At 39.0% G+C, this 25369-nt stretch overlaps 1 protein-coding gene across 1 annotated transcript in view; it reads right to left on the reverse strand.

Moving 5' to 3' along the window:
* Positions 1–6874: 6874 nt before the first annotated feature.
* fkbp16 (FKBP prolyl isomerase 16) overlaps positions 6875–25369 on the reverse strand; it is a 64321-nt gene continuing 45826 nt past the window's right edge. The window contains exons 4-8 of the mRNA XM_036561721.1: positions 20699–20916; positions 15890–16068; positions 14484–14561; positions 8052–8189; positions 6875–7960 (exon numbers count right to left, since the gene is read on the reverse strand). Of these exons, the coding sequence (XP_036417614.1) occupies positions 7874–7960; positions 8052–8189; positions 14484–14561; positions 15890–16068; positions 20699–20916 (700 nt within the window). The 3' untranslated portion in view covers positions 6875–7873. The remainder of the gene's footprint in view (positions 7961–8051; positions 8190–14483; positions 14562–15889; positions 16069–20698; positions 20917–25369) is intronic.

Below are 25369 nucleotides of genomic sequence, written 5' to 3' on the forward strand. Positions count from 1 at the left end.
GTAGTGTTTCCTTGCTCCCAACACACCCGATTCAACTAATCAGTTCAATTAACCCACACTGAGTTGAAGAGCACACTCCTAAAAAAGATGGTTCTTCAAAGGTTCTTTAGTAAAGAAAATGGCCCTGTATAGAACCATGAACACTCAAAGAAACCTTTGCATGGTGAAAGGGTTCTTTGCATCGTGACAACGTTCTTCAGATTGATGGAGAATGTGCTGTAGATGGTTCTATATGTCAAGCTGGGTGTTCTCCATGAGGGCTAGTTGCCCCGTTTATCGACAAACTTGCTAATCCAGCTTGCCTCTGCCCAGCTGCTCCTGCTCCTTCTCAGCAGATGCAGTCCTCCAACAACTTTATTCTAAACACATGTACATGATGACAAATGAGAACATCTGAAGTGAATATAAATACAAACATGAATTTCCTTTTGGTGGCACTGGAGGCACATTTGGAAGAGATTTTGTATGTGGAGATTTTGTGGAGGGAGCAGGCACTCAGGCTTTATGACATTGTTTCCCACTACTGGTCCTGTTGTCCACTTGCACTGCACAGTGTTGTCCTGCTTTTTACACTCCTGATTCAGCTCCAGAAGCACTTAATCATTAGCTAATGATGTGCTCAGCCTCAGCAAGGAAAACAAGAAACTGCACAGCAGAGGTCGACTACAGAACTGGAGTTGGAAAACACTGCCTTGACTGAGATGAACTTCACTGTTGCATAATGAAAAAACAAAACAAGTGCAACAGAAACACACTGAAACTGATAAAATTACATTTCAGGTACTGAACTGCACAGCGTTTGCCAGCATTTTCTATTGCTTTCTCACACTATGGACTGCTATAGACCTAATCACCATGTTTGGAAACAAGGTTTTGCTCTGCTTCTGGGTGGATAACTCACATCCAGTAAGCGTGAAAGCAGCTCAATTTAAGGCACCATTACAGTAAATACAATCTTATAGATCTATAAAATCAGTCACTATTACCAGTAAAAAACAATGACTACTGTTAGGAGGGTATCACTGTGAAAATGAGAGTTAAATCCATGAACACCAGTGACCATAGTAGGTTACTATGAATATGAGAAATGCAAATTGTATTGTGAGGCAGGTGAAACAGTGGCTATAATTAAATAGGCTGAGTCTGTGTAGGCACCAGTATCATAAGGAGGTTGAGTGGCATGCAGGTGAGGCTTTCTGCACAGCACTGGACAGCAGGAAGCTCAATAGTGGTCAAGCTGGTCCAGGGGGCTGGCGAGCAGGGACACCAGATTATGGCAGATGAAGCAAAAGCATCAGACTGGACAAGATGGGCAGTAGTTCAGCTTGGCAAAGAAACACACACACAGTTAGTTCTGTTTGGGGTGACTGAGCACAATATATACCCCGACAGCAGGACAATAGTGGGCCGAGCCATTGTTGGCCCACTGATGGCATAGCTGCCGGCTCACTGGCTTTTTGCTCAGCATTTTCTGGGTGGCCCACTGGTGTTTAGGCAGTAAGGAGTGTAGGACAACATGTAACTTTTCATTGCTTATTTTCCACTTAGAGTCCAATTTACTTATTTTTCTTAATTTCCTTCTTTTGTTATTCTTTGTAAAATAGCTTAAAGTAAATACTTTTAACTGTAATAAAGCCAATTATACAGCTGTAACTAATCTAGCACTGTGTCAGCAAGAGCATTTTTAACAAAATCATTTTATATTTGATTTACGCATTAATTTTTTTCTCTCAACTGTTTGGAATATTTGTCTTAGTTTATTTTCAAAAATAAAAGGCTATTTAAAATCTGTTTGAGGAGATTAAAAATAGTTAGACCTTATGCAGGACAATAATCTGAGTGGTCCAAGGGTGGACCAGTAGTGGCATACAGTCAGTGGGTGCTGACCTTATCAAGTCAGCCTGTGGATATAAGTCTTGCTATCTTGGTAATGTTAACAAAGAGCAAGCAGTGCAACAAAGGAAATCAGTTCTTTGCTGCTGTGACGTAACGCTGATTTGTCCTATTAGGCCAACATTTGTGACGTAGTAGCGTTAGATTTAATGTTGCCGTGGAGACCAACGCAATACTGAGCGTTTAAAATTTTAAACCCCATTGTGACGTCACTGAAATGGAACCCATTCCTCTCGGACGGTGGAGCTCAGGTCAGCGCGCCCCCAGCGGTTCGTGCCGTCCGCAGCTGCCGGAGCCTATGTGGCGATTATCGGCGGAAGCCTGGTGAGCTGGTAAGGTAACGAGCTCTATGAAACACAATTCAGGACGAGGTAGAAAAGATTGCTGGCTAATGCTGCGTTCGCCTTTGCTCGGACGTGGGAAGTCGAAGCTCAGAATTGCGCCGTTTTAAGTTTCCGCGCGCTCGAGTTAGAAAGTAAGGAAAACACGGACGCCTCCACGAAAGAGAGCGTTGCTAGTATCAAGCTAGCCAGCTAACGCTAATGAGAGAGATCAGTTAAACGTTCATGACGCATTTACCTTCTAAAAACTGGGAGCTTTATGGCCAGAGTTCTAACAAACCACGGTGTCTGTATGTTCACGGATCAAAAGCAAATCTAATGTAAAGCAGTGAAGGGGATCTGTATTAGCTACAGTGTACGGAGTAATGTTGGTTTTAAATTATACGCTGAGCTCGAAATTGAGAACACCATCCCGACCTTCTCAGTGGAGCAGCTCGTTCACCCATCATGCGCGTTCATGTGTTTTTTATGAGAGATAAACGGAATACTGAGGATGTGAAATGGCAGTTGTAGTTTATTAACTAGCTGGGCTCTATCGGTGTTGGCCTATTTTACTGGTGTTTTGAACTCAAACGAAGCAGAATTATAACGGGGTAACTGTGCACGTATAAAACGTACTTAACCATTTACTGTATTTGTACAGTTTATCTGATTGCTTTCCGTTGTTTGACTGTTCGCAGAGATTCTCTAAAGTATGTGGAGATGGCAAATCCTCTGCTGTTTGGCACAGAGACTAGATAAAGGAGTCTTCGGTTTGGCATTAAGGAAAAGCGTTAAGCCGGCTTGACCAATCAAATCGGACCTCAGAAGTTGTAAGTCAATCGCATCAGACCTTGACGTCAGTCAAGCCTTATGAATGTTACGAGTTTTCCTTAGAAACGGCAAAACAGGTCATGAGCAGTGAATTTTTAACGTTGATACTTTACAAAAGAATGTCCAAAATAATTACTGATCACTGCTATAATAATACGCTGAAGTACTGATGGTTAAACGCTACAGCCGTTTTATTTGTGCGTATACTTGCACTGCCATGAACCGTTTATACTGCTACTGTATCTGAAATTAACAGCATTATAGCCGCTGTTTCAGACAGTTTTCCGAGTACTGCCTCTGATACTGTCTGCTACAAGCTGTTGTGTAAAGTGAACATACGTTTTAGTGTCTAAAGATTGTGAAATAAATTATAAAAGAGCACAGTTAGTTAAATATGTGTGCTGCTTTCTCCTGCTTTAGCTTATTCTACTGGCATAAAAAGGTGGAGCTGCTGTCAGTAAAGCGGATTTGACATGAATAAGCACACTTTGCTAGCTACGTTAAATCTTGGAGTTTAATGATTTGTTTATCATTAAAGTATTTCTGATGGGCTAATGTCTGAGAAACAACATAGCATACCATTTCAGTTATTTTACTGTTTGAAAGACGAGTGTACAGGTATGCATTAGCCACTTATCAAATACTTTTCCGCAGTATTTAATCTTTTGTTGGGCACATCATCTCTTTTCTGATACAAGTTTCCTAAGTCGTTAGCAGAGTGCTGTAAATGAACCCTAACTCTCACAACAACATCTTGCTGTGACACATTAAAAATGGTCATGTGATAGAAAACATGTTGAGGATGAACCACAGGACAGTCAGTTTGTTATGTTATGATCTGCGTCCACAAAACAGCAGCTTGTTCAGGTACTCTAGTATTTCCTCTGTTTACTCTGATTGACTGACTCAGAGCCTCTGGGCCCCCTGCTCGCATCCCGTTACACTTTTATTGATGTTTTCTGATAAAACCGAGGCCAATTGAAAGCAGCATATGTTTAGTTAACTAAATTTGTTTGGATGTTATTTAATCTGGCTAGCTAAGCTAACTACCATTATCCCTGAAGGGTTTTAGGATAGCTAAATTGATTGGTTAGAGTAGTTTAAACCAAGTCAGGTTGTTATGAGAAATAATGACTTAAGTAGGAGTAAATGTAGCCACCAGAAACAGCTTAAGTAACTTTGTAAAAAACCATATTAGGTCCAAAAACTCAAGTACTGGATTTTTCTATAAATCCAGCTTCTATCAGCATGGGGATTAAAGTTTGTTAGCTCTTACTCTTTTCTTTTTGGGATTCATTTGGTCTGGAATCAAACAGTAAAACTTGTGGCAAGAGCAACAGCAAAGCATCAGGACTATAACAGCATATTCCAGACTTTTTTCAAATTCAAATACAGATTTGAAAATGCTGATTAAACTGTGTATTTACAATTTCATATCTTCTGTGAGTGCATTATTTAAGACATAATTCAAATTCAGAGGAAATCACTCTCGACAGGACTATCTTTGTCTTGGCTGGCAAGTGTGAAAATGTGTCGGGCAGTATTGCTGTTGCTAGCTCTGCATTGTAAACAAGCATCTAGCTAAATTCTATTAGCCTACCACCGAATTTTATATTTTCCTCACTTTTTCTTAAAACATGCCCTGCTCTAAAAAGTCCATGTCAACGTCCCATCCACAGTGCTTGATTGACAGGAGTGCTCCTTGACAGTGAAAATGAAATTCAAATTACATTGGAGTATGCCTGTGTTGAAGGTTACCTTATACAGTGCTGTCTGGCTAGCTTTCTTATTATAACCACATTTTTTTAATGTTCTGTGCTGAAAAAGTGATTTGATTAAATTTGATTGATTTAAATACACCATGTCCTCTTGAATGAAACTTGAAACAGTCTTCCAGGCTTTGAGATGGGGCAGCCTTGAAATAGAGAGTAGGTGAGTAGGAAGGCCACACTTCAGGATTATCCCTGCTCAAACACACCTGATTCAGGTCTTCTAGCTCACTTCAAAGCTAATTTGCAAGCTCTTCATGCGTTGAATCAGGTGTGTTAGATCAGAGCAAACACAAAAACATTTAGTGCAGGAGTCTCAATTGTTGAAAGCTGTTGCTATTAAGGCAGGGCTGCCACCCTGACCTAACACACGCTTTAATGTTCACAAGCTCCTGAACTCTGCAATTAGGTGGATCTAAGTATGTTAGATTAGGTGAGGACTACTCATGGAAGCATATGCTGCAAGGTCATTGTATCGCCTAAAATTTGAGGCGAGGTTGGGACTGAGCTCTGCAAACCAAGTTTTATTATGTTCATTTACATATTACACTTATATTTTCAATGGTAGAACATATTTTCCTTTTGGAATATGACTACAGTCTCCCAGCTTGTCACCCCTGTGAGTTCTAAACTTTGAGCTTTTTGATAATGAACATACTCTGAGCTTGTTATACATGCTTAAAAAAGATGGTGCTTCAGGGGTTCTTTAGTAAAAGAAAATGGTTCTATATAGAACCACAGACACTCAAAGAACTTTGCAAGGTTCTTCAGATTGGTGGAAAATGAATGAATGTGCTATAGACAGTTCTGTAATAGAGCCTTTTTTGAAAAGGGTTCTATAAATCACCCAAAGGGGTTCTTCTGTTGTTACAAGCTGACACAACAGAAGAACCCTTTTGGGTGCTGTATAGAACCATTTTCAAAAAGGTTCCATACAGAACCATCTACAATACATTCTCCATCAGTCTAAAGAACGCTTTAAGCATGCAAAGCGTTCATGGTTTTATTGAACCATTTTCTAACCAAAGAACCAGCATCTACCTTTTATGTGAAATATAATGACCATGTGTGTGCTGTTAAGTTCCTTCCCCTGCTGTAGTGTAAAAGCTGACTGCCTGTCTCAAAACCCACATCCCTTCGTACGTTTGAATTACGGGTTTAAATAGAGTCTTGGGTTCACACAGTTTGGATTTTGGCTGGATGGATTACAGACACACAAAACATTTCTTGTACTGTTTCTATGTCTTAAAATCACAGGATTCATTAAAATGTTTTTTCAGACTGCTGTTTTAGTAGGAATGTAACAATACGCACAGCCCATGGTTAAATTTTCAATACTGGGTTGGTGATTTGATGGTAAGTTCTTGATTATTAGCATGGCATTAGATGCCATAAGGAGTATAATGGACACTAACATTTTTGCATTTGTAATGTCTGAGCTTGCTCCTACGGATCTAAGCGGTATGGTGTATTCTGCTCCAAACAGTAAGCAAAAACACTGGCAAATTATGATCACAGGACAGTGTTACACCTTTACTATTCGGCATGCGGTTCAGAGCAGAAGTATGCAGCTTAGATCTGTAGAAGCAGGGTTGGGCATCCCTTTATTATGTACAATGATTGCCTTTATTTGTTTCTTCAGTTATGAAGTGATCAGAGTGTAGAGTAGGCAAAGGCTTTTTTGATTAGCTAGTAAAACAGCATTCTCCAGTCTAGTCCCAAAGCGAAGGAAGTCGCATTAGTCTTTACACTGCTTCAATTTTCACAGTCACAGATTTTATTATTCCTAAAATTTAAACATAAATTTGTCTTTCATTAAAAAAAGAGATAATGTCTCAATTTCAGGAATAATAAAACATTAATTTGCCTTCTTGTTAAAATTGGATTATGAGACTGTATATTATTCTGTGCTCTCTCCAATACTGTATTGCTATTCTTTAGCTTGTATATGTAATGGAAGTATTTAAAAGTTTATTATGCAGTTTATTAGTAAATTGACCAAGTCTGCTAAAATCTTGAAGCATGAAAACTCAACATGAGACATGAAATAATGAAAACTCTCCAGTATATTCCTTTATTTCAAAAGATACTGTTTAATTTGTCTTTACAATAAAAATCTTTGCCTAATTCCTACCATGAAGATTCCATAATCCACCTTTTAAACCAGAATAAATACAGAAGCTCTCAGACAGTTTAGGCATGATATATATATTTTTTCTTTAAAACACACTGTGTGTCCACTGAGAGACGGTTTAATGAATTTGTATATTTATAAAAAACGTTTATAAAAATCTTGCTTGATGGGGACGGCATGCCACGTTAATGACAACTGTGTTTGATAGAGACTGTGTGTCACATTTATAAAATCTTCGTTTGATGCAATTAAGGGGGAAGACGTTTAGTGATGTCTCACTGCTGTAGAGTTGAGTGGAACATATTAAAATCTAAAAGTATCCTCTCTCAGTGATGATTACTAAGTCTCTGTTGGTGTCATGTTTAAACATGAGAATTGGACTAATCACTAAACATCATCTTACTGATTCCTGAAAGAAATCTTGTAATACCAAGTAAATGGTAACAGAGCTGAGAGTTGAGTAGGGTTGAAAAAGAGTGGGGTCTGGTTTTATTAGCCTAAAAGTAGCTGCCCGCATGCATTATTCAGATCAGCAGTAGATTAAAAAGAATTCTTGCAATAAACCTTCATCTAGTTATGGGGATCTCTTCTGAAAAAGCCTATTAGAACAGCTCTAACAGTTATTGCCTCAGTGACAAGTGAGAGCACAGTTATTGAGATATTTCATAACTGGGTAAATAAGCACGTAATACTGATCTTTATTATAATGTTTAGGCATCAGTCTGACCCTATTTCTGCACATACATTATGCTATGCGTAAGCCCATGGGTGTCAATGCTGAAGCTGAGCTAGGATAGTAAACAGTTCACTGTCCTTCCTCTTTGTTCTCACTGCAGTGCTGTGGAATGGTTGTTTACAGGACTTGCATCCAAGTGCTTGAGGAAACCTGTTTACAGGTTAGCTTCTGAGTGCTTGAGAGAAAGTTAGTTTCTTGCAGTCAGGACCACTGAGGTGACTAAACTGCCCAAGGCCACCACCAGAGCACCAAGCAGAAGCTTCCAGGACATGCCCTGAAACAATAGAAGAAAAGAAAGAAAAGATAGATGCATATTTTTTATTGATTTTTTTTCATGCCAGTGAAAGTGGCAGTCATTCACTTACGGGGGGCTTCTTTTTGGGGGGTTTGAGGAACGGTGCTATGTTCTCTCCGAGCAGCTGAGCAGATTTTGGATTCCACTTCTGCATCTCAGTGACTCCTGCTTGTCTTTTGACCAGCTTTGATAGTTCAGCATGTATGGCCTGTAGTGCAAAAAAAAAAACTGTCACACAAAAACTTGTATCTCCATTTTTGTTTTGTATAATTTGAATACTCCAGTTACCCTGTGCATTACATTGAGTTCATGATGAATGGACCAATAGAAAGGGCTCAAAATGTTGTTACATTAACTTCCATTACTAGTTAATAATGTTTTTCCCTCTCTTGTAAAGTTACCGTTTCTTCCTGTCAGCAACAGTATGTATCGCTACACATATTTCCCTGAACACGGGCAGAACTGTGGAATGTATGTCAGTACTCTTTTTGTTATAACACCCTGCAGATGGCAGCATAGCACAGGTTGCAAGTTGCACTTCAGGAAGGGTTTTCACTGGTCATCAGTTACACATGAGCTGCACAGTAGTTGGCATTGTTCCTAAAAGACACTGCTTGGCTGAGCATTTAGACTGATTATGAAACTTCCTTTGAATTAAACTCATGAGGGTTGAAAAAGTGCTGACATTCATAGTGATGATAGGCATCCTTAAATAGCTGTGCAAAAAAGCCAGTTGCTCTTCATGTGGTCTCAACATTTTGTAATGATTGGACCAACACAAATGGTCCAAAATTACTTGGGGGAAAAAAATTCTCCATTAACTTCCATGAAAAGTCAAGAACGTTTTTCCTTATCCTTATCCTGATAAGAGGTTTTGTTCTGACAGCAGCAATAAATATATTATTCTCTGGAAGCTTGTATGTGAGCGTCCTGCCACTTTACATAAAGAACACAAATATTCAGAAGGCATGACTAATTCACACCCTCATGGGATTTATAGTGGTATCAACATGATACTGACTGGAATAACAGAGCATTGTTGCTCACATAGCTAGCTTAGCTACATTCCTAATTCTTGGCTTGCAGGAACAGATCACTTTTCCGTGTGTTCAGAGTAGTTTTTATCTTATGTATTAGGAGTGCACTGATCATGCAGTGCTGATTCTATTGTTTTAGGCTTCTGTTAGCCCAAAAAATAAAAACATAGAAACAAAAGCAGGATTTCTCAGTGTAGCCAGATAAGCCCAAAGTCAAGTCTGTCCAGTAGGAAGAGAGCTGAGGGACATTCTTATTGGACAGTCACCATCTTTGGGTTTAGGTTTTCTGGCTAACTGAGAAATCCCCCTGGCGACAAAGACCATAATATTATTTACTCTAGAAGCTTGTACTTTGCAGGCTAAATGAATGCACTGATATGAAACAGTTGGCTGGTGAGTAGCCACACATGGACGAATGTGCATGTACAGCGTTCAAATACAGCACGTGTATCTTGCTTCCTCACCTAATTCATGCCATAAAGTCATGTAAATCAGCCAAAATAAAAATAAATCAGCTGATCTTGAAAGGTCAGAGTACATCAATCGGACAAACATGAACGTTCTAATTTGCAGCTGAGCAGAATGTCCAGAAAAAGAAACTGTCAAACCAAATAAACTACAGTGAATGAAGAAAGAACATCCTTCAACAGTCAAACACAGGTATCTCACACCAGCCAAATGTATGCGTTTGTTCGTTTGTTTGTGTTTGTTCATGTTTGTCCTGTTGGTGTACTCTGACCTCGAGTGGTGATAATCATCTGGTTCCAATCCTGGCCAGTTTTGATCCCTAGATTATATCACAACTAACCTAAGATACTGTCAGTCACTCGCCGCTGTGCCTATAGAGTGATACCTACGATAACACCACTGGATCTCTGTTGGTACTCAGCCTTTTTTGTACTAGGTACAGTCATGTTGCCATGCATTTTAGTAATATTACATTACCTGAATTATGTAATATTGGTTATCTAACTCATCTGAGATTCATAAAATCAAAAATTCCCATCCAGTTTCATAACATTCCTATTTCATAACCTTTCTTTGTCCCACATGAAAAATGTTTGTTTAAATGCTTACGTCTCACCTCTCATCCATCAAAAACAGTTGTCAAGCAAGGGAATGCCCATCGATTGGGAAATATGATGCTCTGTTGCTCACGTAGATGACAAAGTTAGCCACTGCAATAGTGGATTTCGATGAAAGGTGAGGAGTTTGCATCACTACGTGTTAAATTTTCTCTTTTCCCTTATATATTCCCATCAGAAGCATGCTTGGCTTACACATTTCTTGTTTTCCTTTTCACTTCAATCTCTTACAGGATGATCAAAACATTTGGCACATTGTACTAATAAAAATCTATAGCCAGATACTGACTCATATAGCCATTTTTCACTAGCTTTCTAAAAGACTGAATGTGCTATAAGCTTTAAAGGGGAATCGCACCATTTTCTTTTTACATTTCTACATAAATAATCATTAAGATGTAAATAAAGTCAGTCCTGAGAAACTTCAGAGTTGTTCACAGTGGTGGTGATAGGAACCAGGCATCCAAAGCATTTAATGCCTCTAAAAGCTCCCTCACAGAAAGTGATCGCATGAAACACAAAAGTGTTACCTTATACCTGAGGCATTGTTTTACGATGTTTTCAGATAGGCTTTGGACAGATTTTTAAAAATATATTAATGACAGAGGGGTACATGAAGGGCATTGTAAAGAAAAATAGCCCGCATAAAAACACATTTTCAGGTTTACTGCTATTTTAACATGATCAACGTTACATATAAAACCTCAAAGCAAATAAAATGGTTATATTTGTGCTGTAAACATTGTAACCCCTGGTTCCTGTCACCACCACTGTAAAGAAACCTGAGCCAGTAAGTTTCTTTACAGTTAGTTATTTCACATCAAACCACTCTGAATGACCTTGTTTACATCTTAACTGAATTATTTGAAAAAAATCAGTGGAATTTCCCTTTAATAAACCAGGTCCAAAGACCATGCAACAGCTGTGATTTGAGGGCACTCATTGTATATTATTAAAGGTGAATAATGATAACAGTTAAAGCTGTAAATGCCAGGGTCAGTCCGCTGTTGTTTAGTGCTGAGCAGTTTTATAGTTCTGCGAATAAGAAGTTTTCTAATACGCTGCCAAAGAGCAAGCTCGTTTGAGCTGATAGTGTACTATTGCAGCTAATGCTTGCAATAATTCTTCTTATGGTGCAATTACTCTGTCTCCAGACTGTATCGTCTTCACCTGTTGACTTTGATGTTGGATTCTGTCTTGATGGCTGTTGTTGATATCTTTTTTTCCCCCTCGCTGCCAGATGGAGCTTTGCTTGCTCATAAGCCGCAAAACAGCATTGAAGTGGGCATGGGCGGGATTCAGAATCCATGTTCAATAAAATAATTTCACGGGCTTGGATTCAGAGTCAGCGTTGCATGCACACGTCTCATAGACATCAGTAAAGCCAGTTTAATGAGGAACACACTGTAAACATATGGGCTACTTCAAAACAGTCTGCAAGGGCAGTATGCGGCAACAGAACTGCATCGTTTGTTTTCTCAAATCCAGACACTCTCTCTCACTCTAGAGGGAAAGTTTCTTTTTTTTCATGCCATCCAGACAAGGCTGCCATTAGAGCAACAGCAGATATTTTCAGTTTTGTCTAGACATGGTTCAGTCACTGCCACGGTGACCGTATGGAGTGGGTCAGTGTGAGGTGGCAGGGGATCTGAGGCTGCCCAACACTGAGGGCCTTTTAAAGTTCATTTGTTTAAATGAGCTGTTTGTTGGCACTTTTAATAAAGAATTTGGCACAAGAAAGATGTTGAGAGGAGAAGATTTCACAGGCATATTAAGTGCTTCAAGATAATTTGAAAGTGTCTGCACTAAAGGACTCTAAATGGTGTGTTGAGTAGCATTGCCAAGGGCATTATTTCATGTAATTCTACTTCACTAAAGGCTTAGACCAGAATAGAAGCTCGACCTATCGTGCAGTGTCAGCGCCCTGCATCATCCTGTACATTCTGCACTGTATTGTCTGCTGTGGTCAATTCAGTGAAGAGGTACAGTATTGATCCCCCCCACTTTGGCAGCACCACAGCAATGTGTATGTGTAGTGGCTCCAGACAGCTCTAATCTCTGAGGCTGCTCTGAGGATTTGGCAGGCTGTTCTATCCACAGAGGCATGACAGGACAGGTTTCAGCCCTGTCAGTAGCAACTGTAGAGGTAAATGAACACAAGCCTGTGTTATTCCCCATCATCGTATTGTAACGATATGCAAATAATACTTATGTGTACTCTTTTTCGGATTTTCCGAATCCACATGGGGAAAATCATGTATTTATGTTTGGGCTGCACATCCCACTGTGTGAAGTCCCAGGGAACTTTCAATGTTTGAGAGATCTCTGCAGAGTTTAACTGGTTTGTAAACAAGTCTTGTGACTAGGGGTGGGGAGTATGACAATATTTATCATTATCAAACCCATATTTTAGGTTTTAGATAAATTACATCACCAGATGCTTTTCTGAGCATATCATAGATATCCTCAGTACTTAGTTAGATTTGAATACTTGAGTGTCTGTTTGTTACCATTTATCTATTTAGGGTACGCTTTGCCTTTAAGCCACAAATATTGTTGCCTAAAATAAATTCCATCAACAATGGCATTTCAATAGAACAGTTATTTTTAATATATGAAGAGTTTAATTCCAAAATATTTTTTCTACATTTTTAGCAATTTGGTTGTAATGAATTTTTGGGAAAAAATAACAGCTGATATTTAATGGAACTTTTTATGTATTAATCATAACACAGCACTGATTTCTTGTATGTGTAAACAGTGTATAGTAACACTTTATTGTAGGGTACTGTTCATAAGGCTACGTGTCATTTACACAAGCTTGTCATGACAACTGACATAACCCTACATAAATGTTTATAAATGCACCAATAGGTGTCATCTTTCATTAAGGCTACTTTAGCTAACTTAGATTAAAACTGGTAAACGTAACCTTTATAGCGAATGACACCCATTGGAAAAAGCTTGTATAAAGATTTATGTAGGTTTATGTCAGTTACAAGCTTATATAGGTGTCATGTAGCCTTATGAACAGTACCCTACAGTAAAGTGTTACCCAGTGTATATCAAGGAAAAGAAAAGTGGTAATGCTTTGTGGACGCTTCATGTGGAAAACATTAAAAATTAAGAAAGTGTAACTGGTTTGGTTAATTAATCAGACTGAATCATACATTTATTCCAATCTCGTCTGCAGCAAACTGCACTGTTGTCCACGTGGCCACTGAAGTTAAAATATCAGAGATCCCTCAGAAAGAAATTGTGGGTGTGTGTGAGCGCTCTAAATTATGGGATGATGAGAAAACTGCTCAGTGCTTTGTGATAAGAGGCTGGTATACCATGGAAGCATGACAAGTTTGATGAATGCTCTTGAATATGTGAGTATAAGGCCAAGTAATGTAGCCTCCGACTCGGTCATGTAACTGGTTCAGGTGATTTTTTTTTTTCTAGTTGTTTTTTATAATGAAACAGTTTTACAACAGGTTTAAAACTTGACAGCGTGAGCAGCGGATTTCTTTATTTTGACACAATCACAAATTTTTAACACTAGCAAAGTGTTGCTCCCACACACCATTAGTACAGCACAGGAGCTGCTCTGCAACAAAGACACCAGGATGATCATCGCAGCATTTCTATGGAGTTTACAATTCACCCTTGTGCATGTGAAAAAAATAGGTGTGCATTATGGTGTGTATGCAAGATGCACACCTGCCCTAGCCAGCGTGTGCTAAAGCATTTAAAATGGAAAATGAACGACTAAAGAAAAACGCTTAAAAAATGAATGGGCTTCATTCACCAACCGTTCTTAAGAACTCGGTCTTTTTAAATCTATTCAAACTTATCAAACCTCAGAAGTCCTAGTCTGGCAAACCTGAATGGTTTTAAAGGAATACTTCAGCTCAAAATCGGAAAGTTCCTGTTGACAAATGAACACTCATAGGCATCGATTAGCCATATGAGCATTTTTGGAGGAAATTTTCTCATAGCCAGTGCACAAGCATTCAAGTCATATGAATTGGTTGTTTGAGAGTTTGAGTTCTGCCAGCCCCTGGGACCTTGTCTTGCAAAGGCTGAATGGGTCCACCAACACTGAATGAGCTGTGAGTCGCTCTTTATTTCGAGACCCCTTTTAACAGCATGTTGAAAATAGATCCTGCTAATGAAAGTTTTATGTAAACAGAATCATGAATATTTCACCACATGAGCTCACAGCATTAATTAAAGAGCACTTATTGCGTGATACGTATCTAACATTGAGTTTAGACAGCAGCTTAGAGGCCTGCTCATTAGGCCAGGTATTTGTATACCAATCAGTCCTTGCCTGACAGAGAAACAGCTCATGGGGTGGTTTACATAAGGCGAGGACAGGAGATGAGTTCTCACCTTGGTAGACGGCTCCAGTTTTAAAGCCTTCTTCAGGGTCTCCATGGCTTCCTCGTAATCACCCTTGTCTGATAGAAGCTGCAAATACAGTAGAATAATTTCAGAATTGGTCCTTTTAATGTTTATTGGACTGGCCTGAAACCTGCTTTCAGTCCTCTACCCAGGACAGCATGAAAAGTTACTAAGAATAATAGACTACTAGATTAGTTTTATTGACTGACATAAGATGGCATCGCAGAAGCTCGTAAAATGAGTTTGATGAGGTTTGATTTAATGTGCTCTTAGGTATCAAGCATCTTGGTGTAAGAATTTAGGCTCAGATTCACAGTATTGTGTCCAGGGCAGGTATAAAAGATGATAACCAATTCTTGCTTGGCTCTCAAGGAGGATGATGCATCCATCCCTGGGCCTCCTCCACACTGCGCTGAGTCACCACATTTATTAACCTTTGCATACCCCAGGACGCTAGCAACCCATGACCTCATCCCCTGCCCCCCTGTTCATCTTTCTCAGATAAGTGACAAACAAAACATGAAAAAACACTACCATTCAAAAGTTTGGAATCACTGTTTTCATATAAATCCAGGTTGTTGAAGTTACATATTGAATACAAAGTTATTCAATGCAGGTATTCTACAGCTATTGACATTAGTACTCTGCAAATTTTAGATGTGTCCAGGAAAATCAACAGATGATTCCATAATGAAAATTATGGAAATTCCATTATTAAAATAAATTAATATTTAGAATGCCTTGTATTTGAAAAGTTATGATCAAATCTGGAGGTAGATAATTTATCATGACTGTAAATAGATATCGCTGTTGTCAGAAGAAAACTTCGTATCTCCAAAATGGTAACTTTACAGGAGAAGGAAAAAACCTACTTTACTTTTAATGTAAGTCAATAGAACCAGACATTTTTCCAAGTCTTTTTGGGTCATTTCTTTTAGTCCATTCACCATGAAATGTACACACAATGTAAAGGGCAACAGGCATTTTCAAATTATGTCAAAAACTGAAAAACGACAAAAACAGAGACACAAGGTTTTCTTCCAGCAGCAGCGATATGTTATTGTGTGTCAATTGTGAGTAAAGTGTTTTGACAGCTTCACATTATTGTGGCAATTTTTGGGGATTCATATGACATTTCCTGTCACAAAATTGCAACAGAAATTAACCAAAATCAACATAACAAACTGACAAGAATTGGTTAATGTCTTTTATACATATCCTGAATACAGTACTGTGAATCTGAGTCTGTATTCTTTCTCTGAGATGCTTGAATATGTACTAGATGCTGTTCAAACTGTTGTGAAATGTGAAATGTGCCAAAACTGACCCAGAAACAGCCCTCCTATTCTGACTGACTCAGCAAACGTGGCCTCAGAAAAAACGGTGCCCCTCACCTTCCCTTTCCGGAAGAGTGCTTTGACGTTGTTGGGATCGAGGAACAGCACGTCCTGGCTGGTGTGCAGTGCCTCGCTGTACTGCTCCAGCTTTAGCTGCGCCGCCGCCAGGTTGTTCAGACACTTGACTCGGTAGTCATTAACCTCCTCCTCTTCCTCCGGCGTGCAGTCTTGACTGTCTGCGGACACACACACAGTCATCTCGCATCTATTGTTATGCGTGATGCCAGCCGTCCCTGCACCAGGTCCAATCAACACCCTCCCAGACTGACCATATGCACAACAAAAGTGGCATTATACGAACCTGCAGTAAAACCATTATAGTACATCTGGGACTTGACACCTTTCTGGGGTCACTTGCAGTTTCTTTGTAGCTCTCACCTGATCTCAGCCTTGTTGGTGTAGTAAAGTGCAGTAAAAAAATTCTCGTTAGCAGCTCTGTGAAATTCCCAAGCTTAGAGCTAGGAGAAGCTTTATGTGAGGTCCTCCAGTACTTCAGAGGTATTCTTGAATCTATTAACCTGCAGTCCATTACAAAGACTGGACAGGTAACCATGGTCCTCCTTATAGGTAGTATTTTGGATATTTTATATGCTTTCAAAGTTACAATCAGGAGTTCTATGACTACAGAATGGTGGCTGTGACAGCAGCGTCTTAAGGCACAGTTTCTTAAATCAGTGTTTTCTTTCCAATTAGTTTAATCTTGCTCCTTTAGGCAAACAATATATGTGGACAAATTACGCCCTCTGAATAACATTCCAATGACCAATATGGCTGATATATTTTGCCATATTTCTTCCTTTGTTGGTGTAAACTGGGCAGCCTCTGTTAGCATTACCGTCACGAGTCACCAGTCATGCATTGCACATACAGCTTTTACAAAACTATACGTTACCTACTCTCTCACTCTGTTGGGGTCAGAGAACCTTACTGAGCAGAGATGCTAACAATCAAGCGAAAGTAAACCTAGCAAGCATAACCAAAATCTGTCACTGCCCATTATCTGTCCGTGCATTTTTTCAACCAGTAATGCCAGCATTTTTGTGTGTATTCATTGAATGCATAGAAGTGAACAAGAGCCATACTTTCTTTAGAACATTGCCACTTAACAGATGGATGATGTTTTTGGTGAGCCAGCGAACACCCCCTGCATACGTAGTGCCCGATTCACTTGTTTTTTTGTTTTAGTTTTTTTGTTTAAATTTTAGTATGATACAAACATTTTTAACATTTTACACAATGTTCCCTGGGACCGCAAAGCAATAATTCTGCAAAAAATCAAACTTAAACAATTTTCCCATTAGCCCAAACGTAGTTATCTAGACGTGTTTAGTGTCTGAAATTTGTTTCTTTAGTTATGCATAGGAGACGAAATGTTGCTAACAAGAAACTTTTATCCTTCAGTTTCCTAAATTACCACACTTGCCTCAAAACTTGTCAAGTTTTTTTAACTTCCAAGCAAGTTTATATCAGTGTAAAATAATTATGCTAATTCATCTTTGTATAAGGACTAGTACTGCCCATTCATCGCTACATCGCACAGTACCAAATATTAAACTATGAAAACTAATTTATTATTAAAACTAGAGTAGGGCAAATCAGTTGTGATGTGCAATAGTATAGTTCCAGTATCATCAAAAAAAGCTGGATCGGATATCAGAAGGGAAAAAATAATGAATCTGCTTAAACCTGTGTGGGGAAAAAAAAAGTTGTGTGTTTCTTCCTGTGGGGTAGTAGTGTTTAGTAGTTTCAGCATGAGAGCCTACTTTTAGATGCTCATATTAATTAAATTAATTAAATTAAAAATAGCTCATTTTAAAGCTTAATAGCAGTTTTTAAATAAGAAATATTGGATTAGTGTTAGTTTTGGCCAATACTCAATGTTTCAATATCTGTATTGATATCAGAAAAGAAAAAGTGGAATCGTGCCATCTCTAATTAAACATGTACTTTTTACATTTATAGGCTTAAGTATGTTCAAATTTTTTTGTTTAGATTTTACTTTCACTCAAGTATATGTTTGGTTCCATACTTTCCGCTTGTACTTGGGTAGTTTGATACAGAACCTAGACTGATTGAGAATGTGTTGTATATGGTCCTATACAGAACCTTTTTGAAAAGGGTTTTCTATATAGCACCGAAAAGCGTTCTTCTATTGTTACGATGTGAAGCTTGTAACAATAGAAGAACCCTTTTTGGTGCTATATAGAACCATATCTAACACATTCTCCATCAATCTGAATATATATATATATATATATATATATATATATATATATATATATATATATATATCAAATTCATGATACTTGTGAGGCCAGTAGAGAAGATGATTTTTTTTTCTTTTTTTTTGTACACGTGTGTGGTCATTTTCAGTGTCTGCTGTGAAATGGCGCCCTGCACTTCACTCTCTCATTACTGTCAAATGTTCCTCTCGAGGTCGAAGCAGCTTCCCTGGCAATTACCATGATTAAGGAGGTGGAAATAACATGTAGATTTCTTACGTTTGATTAGCCGAAGCTTTAATAAGAGCATTACTCACATCTTGTGGACGTGACGGAGCACTCAAATGACACCATTATTGTTCAGACGTCCTAGCAGACTGCCTGGCTTGGACAGCAGTAGAGTGTGAAATAAATAAGGTCTTCTGTATCTAAAAGGTTGTTTTTTTTATCGTGGTGAAATGTTTATTTGGAAACAAACAACAGTGACAGAAGTTCCAGGGTCCAGATTGCAAAACAGATGAGAGATTTTCTGTGTGTGTGTGTGTGTGTGTGAGAGAGAGAGAGAGTTTATTCTACTGTAGTCACACACTGACCTGTGCCTGCGTTGTTCTAAAAAGGTGGGAGGGATTTAGAGTTGACCTCACGCAGAGTTACTGAAGGAGCACTGAAAAAAAATGATGACTTTCTAAGCTGGTTGCTTGAATTTTTCCCTGAGATGTGGTCCTTTGTAAGTGGTCTTAGATCATATAAATATCAGATTTGTTAATGAGAACGATCACATTGGAATTAATTTATTTTTTCACTTTGCGTGCATCATCATTCAGTGTTAATGTGCTAGCACTGTCTAACTTGAAGCTAGTTTTGCTGTAACAGTGGACAGTGGACAGCTTTTCAGGCTTGTTCTGCAGGTTAGTTTGTTGTTCATATACGTGATGTTATTCATTCAGATCACAAGTTATTTCACATTGATGACAGATTTTAGTCACTCAGGCTGTATTTGTGCTGTAGAGCAAATCGAAATGGTTTTTTGTATTTGACTTTTTAGACTAACTGTTGATTTTAAGTTACAAGTGACCAAATCTAATTTGTGTGGTTAGACTGTAGTCGCATTTGCTGAGATCCACAGTGGTTGCTGTAGTAGTGACGCATGTATGCGTACGCTAACCAGGTAGGGTCTAAATTTATCAAGCCTAATAATGATAACTAGCTAATAGAACGATCATGCTGTATTTCACAACAGCATTTCACTTTTTATTAACAACAGGATGAACAGAACATGACATTATTGTAGGTTGATCTGGTCAACAGACTACTATCAGCTCCCAGTAATATTCAGAGACAGGCTGTAAGTGTAGACCTTTTAATGAAGCAATCACTGTAAACCACAACATACAAAGTAAAAAAAAAAAAAACTGTTAAATGTCTGTTAAAAGCTTCCACTGTCTGTGTTTAAGGCAGGGGTGTCAAACCCAACCATTAAAAGAACCATATTAAAAAATCTCAACAAATCATATTTTAATACACTAAAATGTCAAAAATTACATGTGAACACAATGTATTTAGGCTACATTAGCTACAGATAACTGTCAAATCTCTTTAAATGTCCTCAGGATGTAGGTCTTTTAAACCTACCTGTGTGCTGGGTCTCGACACCTGATATATAGTTCATTAATTCCTGGGATCAGTTTCTGAGCTGCTGAGTGTTTTTAGTGATTATGTTTGGTTGAACTGCAGCTAAAACACAGCTGGTGTTTTTGGTGATATGACGTGCAATTGGGTAAAAAAAAAACTGCTGTCCCATAGATTGTTGCTGGGAGTGGCGTCAGTGCAAATTACTTTGCAGTGCTCGCTGGGGATCGTAGTGCTGCTGATTGTGAAATTTGGTAATATTAATAGAAAATCAAAATAACTTCGAGGGCCGGTTTGGATTGTGCCGCAGGGCTGATCTGGCCCATGGGTCTTGTGATTGACACATGGGGTTTAAGATGTAATATGTGAATATGCACCATTGACTTTCTTGTCGCAAATTCTAACATCATGCAACGCCACGGCCTGAACGAAAACAACACATGAAATCTGATCTGACCAGTCAAACTGAGTCATATATCCAGAAATCCAAATTTGAATCTGAATTTGAATCAGATTTGAAACCACCTACATATTCCAATCCGATTGGAAAAAGACAGATTTTTGCCGTTCAGACTGCAGAAAATCTGTCCTGCTCATATGCTGAAAAATCGTATTTGAGCTGCCTGTCTGAACAAAGACTTAACTACACAAATACAAACCATCATATTAGAAAGATCAGATCTGAGTAAATAATAGGAATTGAGTGCTCAGGCTTACAGTGTGAATGTGAACGTAGCCAAAGTGGTTCAGTTCTGATTTGAAAAGATTAAATTTGTGTCCACACAGCTCAACAGAACAACAGAATTGTGTGATATTTGTGGCACTTTAGCCTGGTCTTGTGAATGTAGCCTAGGTCTTAATAACTGAATAGTAAGCCTAGGGGTTGAATGTGGTACTACTGGTACACAGTATCTGTTCCAATGTATCTGTGCCATACTGCCCACTCCTAGGTTACCGTGTGTGCGTGTGGTCAGCACATCCAGGGCCATGCAGTAGGCCTGCGCCGCCATGCTGTAGTCCTCTCTCTGAAAGTAGAAGTTCCCTCGCTCTCGTTTCTGGTTGCCGATGCGGATCCGGTCAGAAATGGGCAGAGACAGGGGGTCTGCTTTGTCTCTGATTTCTGTGAGCTGCTGCTGGTAGAGGATAGGAGTCCAGGCTGGTATATCAGGCTCTCTGCAGGATGGCACACAAACACACATACACATTAGCCTCACTGGAGATATTTACATGGCCTCAGTCTACAGCTATCTCTCCTCTGCATCTCCTCATTACAGTCTCTGTTGGCTGTTCATGGGAAATGTTGTCAGATGTAGTCTCTGCACCGCTAGCTCCTTCGCCGGCCCTGGAGACTCAGTAAATATATCTGTGCCGCTTCAAACAACACGGGCTTTATTTGTTATTCGCCAATGTAAACCCTCTTTTAATCTCTTGGTGTGTTTATTCCGTACTGTAGTTACTTTAGCATGGGTTTGAGAGTTGCAGTGGACTCAGCCATTAGTGTTTGTGCATGTGTGTTTTCCTTTTTTGCAGTATTTAAATTTCTCAGGGGGAGTTTCTAAGTTATGTGTGCATGTGGTTGTGGTTAGTGGTATAACTCAAAAAAGTACCCTTTTTTTTTTTTTTTAGAGGGATTCTGTTATATATGTATGTATATGTACAGTTGTGTGCAAAAGTTTAAGCACCCCTTAGATGCTTTGAATTGAATTCAGAACCATTAGCCAACTGTGTTTGCACACGGAAGAATTAGACCTCCGCATTTAACCCATCCGTGCAGTGAAACACCCACATACATGCACACTGTTGTGATATTTTTGCAATACATGAGAAGTACCATGATATTTTGTTTTTCTGAGGTATGATAAGTTAAAACAGACACAAACTGTAGCGCCGCATTTAAAAAATACTAAAAACTATGAATATAGTGATTTATTGTTTCTTTCACAATGTTTCGCACTGCACTTCATCCAGTTAAAGAGGACTAATTATGCTGTCTTTGTAATGAAACATGCAAATGTTCAGTGTTCAGTACTGATGTCCACTGTATCCTCAGATAAGCACATTGAGATGCAGCGCAGGGTCATATAAAAAAGGTTTGAACACCCTTTAGATTAAATGTGTTGTGGATTTTCTAATAAAAGTAAGCCGACAAATCCTCTGCAGAGAATAAACCTAAATATGGCTCTTTTTTTTTTTTGCTAATTTTAGGGCATAATTTCTGTTTATTTGCTAATTTTAACATTTTGGGGAAAAAAGAAACTTAAAATATAAAATGTTCCATAATTTTTGCACAGGCCACATTTTATGTTTTTTTCCCACCAATGTGTTAAATTCAGCAAATAAACAGTAATCATGCATAAAAATGTTCAGAAGCATGTTCTCTGTAGAGGCTGTACTTATTTTTACTTAAAAACAAACCTCAACATCAACAAAACATATCATTTGAACAGGGCTGTACGACTGTAATTTGTCACGATAACGATAAATATTGTCATATTGCCCACCCCTAGGTCATAATCATCACACATGACCTAAATTCCAGACCTGCACATCAGAAAGATTTAATGTAGCCCCAAGGAAAATGAAAGGTGTAATCTAAAATAAAAATGGCTGCAATCTAAAATACTTGTGTAGTGTCCTCTAGTAAACTGTAGTATTTGTCCAAATGTACTGAAAGGTTTTTGTAAGAATCCTGTAGAAATTCCTTTGGTATTTAGGTAGCTCATTTTCACAATGGACTTTGCCTGATTGTTTTTGAGCACAGAGGTATGTCTGAGGAAAAGTAGTAGAGTTAGACAGAACGGTCAGAGTGTTCTCAAGTGAAAGTATTGCCGTTTCCAAATCCTCACAAAGTACAAAATCTGGACGAGAAAAAACAACTTAAGTACAATAAAGCACACGTAATCCACCGCTTTCCATCACTGCCGGTGATACAGTGGCTGAACTCTCACTGTGAACCCTGGCAGACAGCCTGTTGCTTGTTTGGAGGGAATGAGCTTGCGTGCACTGCATGTGTGTGCGTGTGTGTGCGTGCGCGCATGTTGTCCTCACTTCGCCCAGCTCTGAACTTGGTTGTTGGCCTAGGCTTCATAAGAACACCATCTGCTCTGGCAGGATGTTTCTTGTGTGTTGGGAGAGAAAGGACCCTCCCAGCGAGCTGAGGACTCACCGGTATTAAAGTAACACTTTTATCAAAAATGCTAATCCTGCTCATTTAAATTAAAACGCCTGGGTGGCAGTTAGCACCATACAGATAAACTTCAACATTTTGATCATGTTAACTTGTCTCCAGTAGCTTTAGTTCACCGTTTATCCATGGTTTGGCTTTGGGTAAAGAATTCAAGGAGTACTTCAAGGTTTTCCAGCCTAATGTCTATCTACTGCATCTTTAGCATACGGTCAGCTGAATCAAAGACCCACTGCCTTGGGGAACACTGCATAAGGAAGAGGAATGTTGAAGGTAAATAAGTGGGGAAAAAACCTTCTGTCTCTGTCCATCCTTTCACAACGCTATGGGTCTGAAAGGATGTGCAGCTGTCAATAAGCCATTAGTAAGATAAAGGAAATAGCCAAAAGAAGAAACATTGCAAACAAAGAAAGTGCTGGTGTTCTCAGAATGATGGACTGGCCACAACAGACCTCAACATCACTGAATGGGTTTGAGTTTACTTGGATCATGAGAAGCAGTAATTTCTAACTTCTAAGACTGAACTTCGGAGGTGTGGAAAAATATCCCTGCAGATTTCATTGAAAAACTGAAAGCAAGACTCCTGAAAAGAATGAAAGCTGTAATAAAGAGTGAACACACTAAATAATGAAACATTTGATATTATATTTAGTTGTTGACACTTCTGAATAATTTTCAGTTAAATGTATGTTTTCTGCTTTTTCTGATGCAGAACAATGACTGGCAACTTTTCCACTGTCGAGCCAAATGGTTCTCAGGGCCATACTGGGCCTTTCCGTGCTGGTGCTCATAAGTCTGGTTATAATTTTCTTTCCATCTGTTGTGCCGCTAAATCAGAGTTAGGAAATACTGAAGGAAACTACATAAACGAGTGGCTAACTGCTAACAGGCTAATAGCCACACACACACACACACACACACACACACACCACCCACCACAAAACATGTTTGATTCCGCCTGTCACTCGGTAAGCCTGTATTGAGGTGGGTTTCACCTGCAGCCGGCTAATTACACTAGCATTAGCATCGCCATGCAGCTCAAAGCACCACAGAACAGTATTTTTTTTTTCTATTTGTCACTTTGAACTTGTGCTCTCATATATGAGTCTTTATCCTCAATGGGTGTTTTTAAGCTTCGGTTTGCTGGGGCTGAGTGTGTACTGCGGTGGAATGCACCATATATCCGCATTACCTTAGCCTGGCAAGCTTAGTCTAGCAGCTTAAAGCATTACAGAACAGGTTCGATTTTGGTTTTCTGTCACTCCAATACATATGTCACTCCGCTTTGCTCTCACTGATATAAGCTTTTATCATCTATACGTGAGATAGCAGAGCACCGGCTAGTTGAATCGATCCAGTACTGGGCTGTTGGGATCTCTTTAGCTAAGGTAAGTTAGCTAGGAGAGAAGAGCTGGCTAGCATTAGCTTAGCAAGGATAGTACAACTTGAAACACCACAGAACAGGTTTAATTTCAGTTTTTTGTCCCTAAACACCAGCCACTTGACTTTGTTTCCTCAGATTTTAGTCACTATCATCTAAACTTGCACCAGTAAATCTTCTGTTAGTCAGAATCGAACCTGTTCTGTGGTGAGCAGAACAATAAGCTAATGCTAGCTAGCATTACTCTTAAGCATACTCTCTCCTGGTTATCAACATCGTTTAACAATTAGAAGTTGATATGAGGTTGAAGCTTTGATGTTTATTGAGTGGTGTATTTAAAATTGTGCACTGCTTCGGCGTCCATGTGAGTGAACTGAAATTATTTAAATGTTTCTGGGTTTGAAATAACGCAGCAGGATGCTGTGGCAGAATAGCGACATGAACATAGAACCATTGGTGAATAGCTTCGTCATTCCTTCATCCCACTGAATGGTTCTGTGGCCCAGAGTGTAGTTAGCTAACCGTGCCAAAAAAACATGCTAAGCCCGGTTTTTAAGCTTTCCACGTCGAACCGTGTCTGTGTGGAAAAGCCACTGGAACTGTTAGCCTCCATGCTCAGAACCGTTCAGTCCTGCAGTGGAAAAGAGGCTAATAACTTGTACTTAATAACCATTTTAAATGAATAAACTGTGTTTCTGACTTGTCCACAGTACTGTAGATGGCCAAGCACTGAAATTATTGTGTTAATCAGCTGTATGACACGTGACTGCTGGAGTTTTCCTTGAAGGTGGAGAGAAGAGGAAATGTAATGTCTTTGCCTGCTTTTCTGGAGGAAAACCTTTAAAATGAGGCAGGGTATTTGAGGTGATAATGGTTCAAAATTACATGCCCAACTCTGTTCCACAGCATGGTAGCTAATACAAATGTGCAGGCAAATACCTAGAGCTCTTTGAGGCAGAGGGTGTTTTTTGAAATGGTTGAAAAGCCATTTATCTTTTTTGTTTTTTTTTGTGCTCCCTACTGTCCAAGAGGTAAAAATGCTCCAAAAGCGCCACTGACAG

This window comes from Colossoma macropomum, unplaced genomic scaffold (assembly GCF_904425465.1).
Source record: "Colossoma macropomum unplaced genomic scaffold, Colossoma_macropomum, whole genome shotgun sequence".
Classification (NCBI taxonomy): domain Eukaryota; kingdom Metazoa; phylum Chordata; class Actinopteri; order Characiformes; family Serrasalmidae; genus Colossoma; species Colossoma macropomum.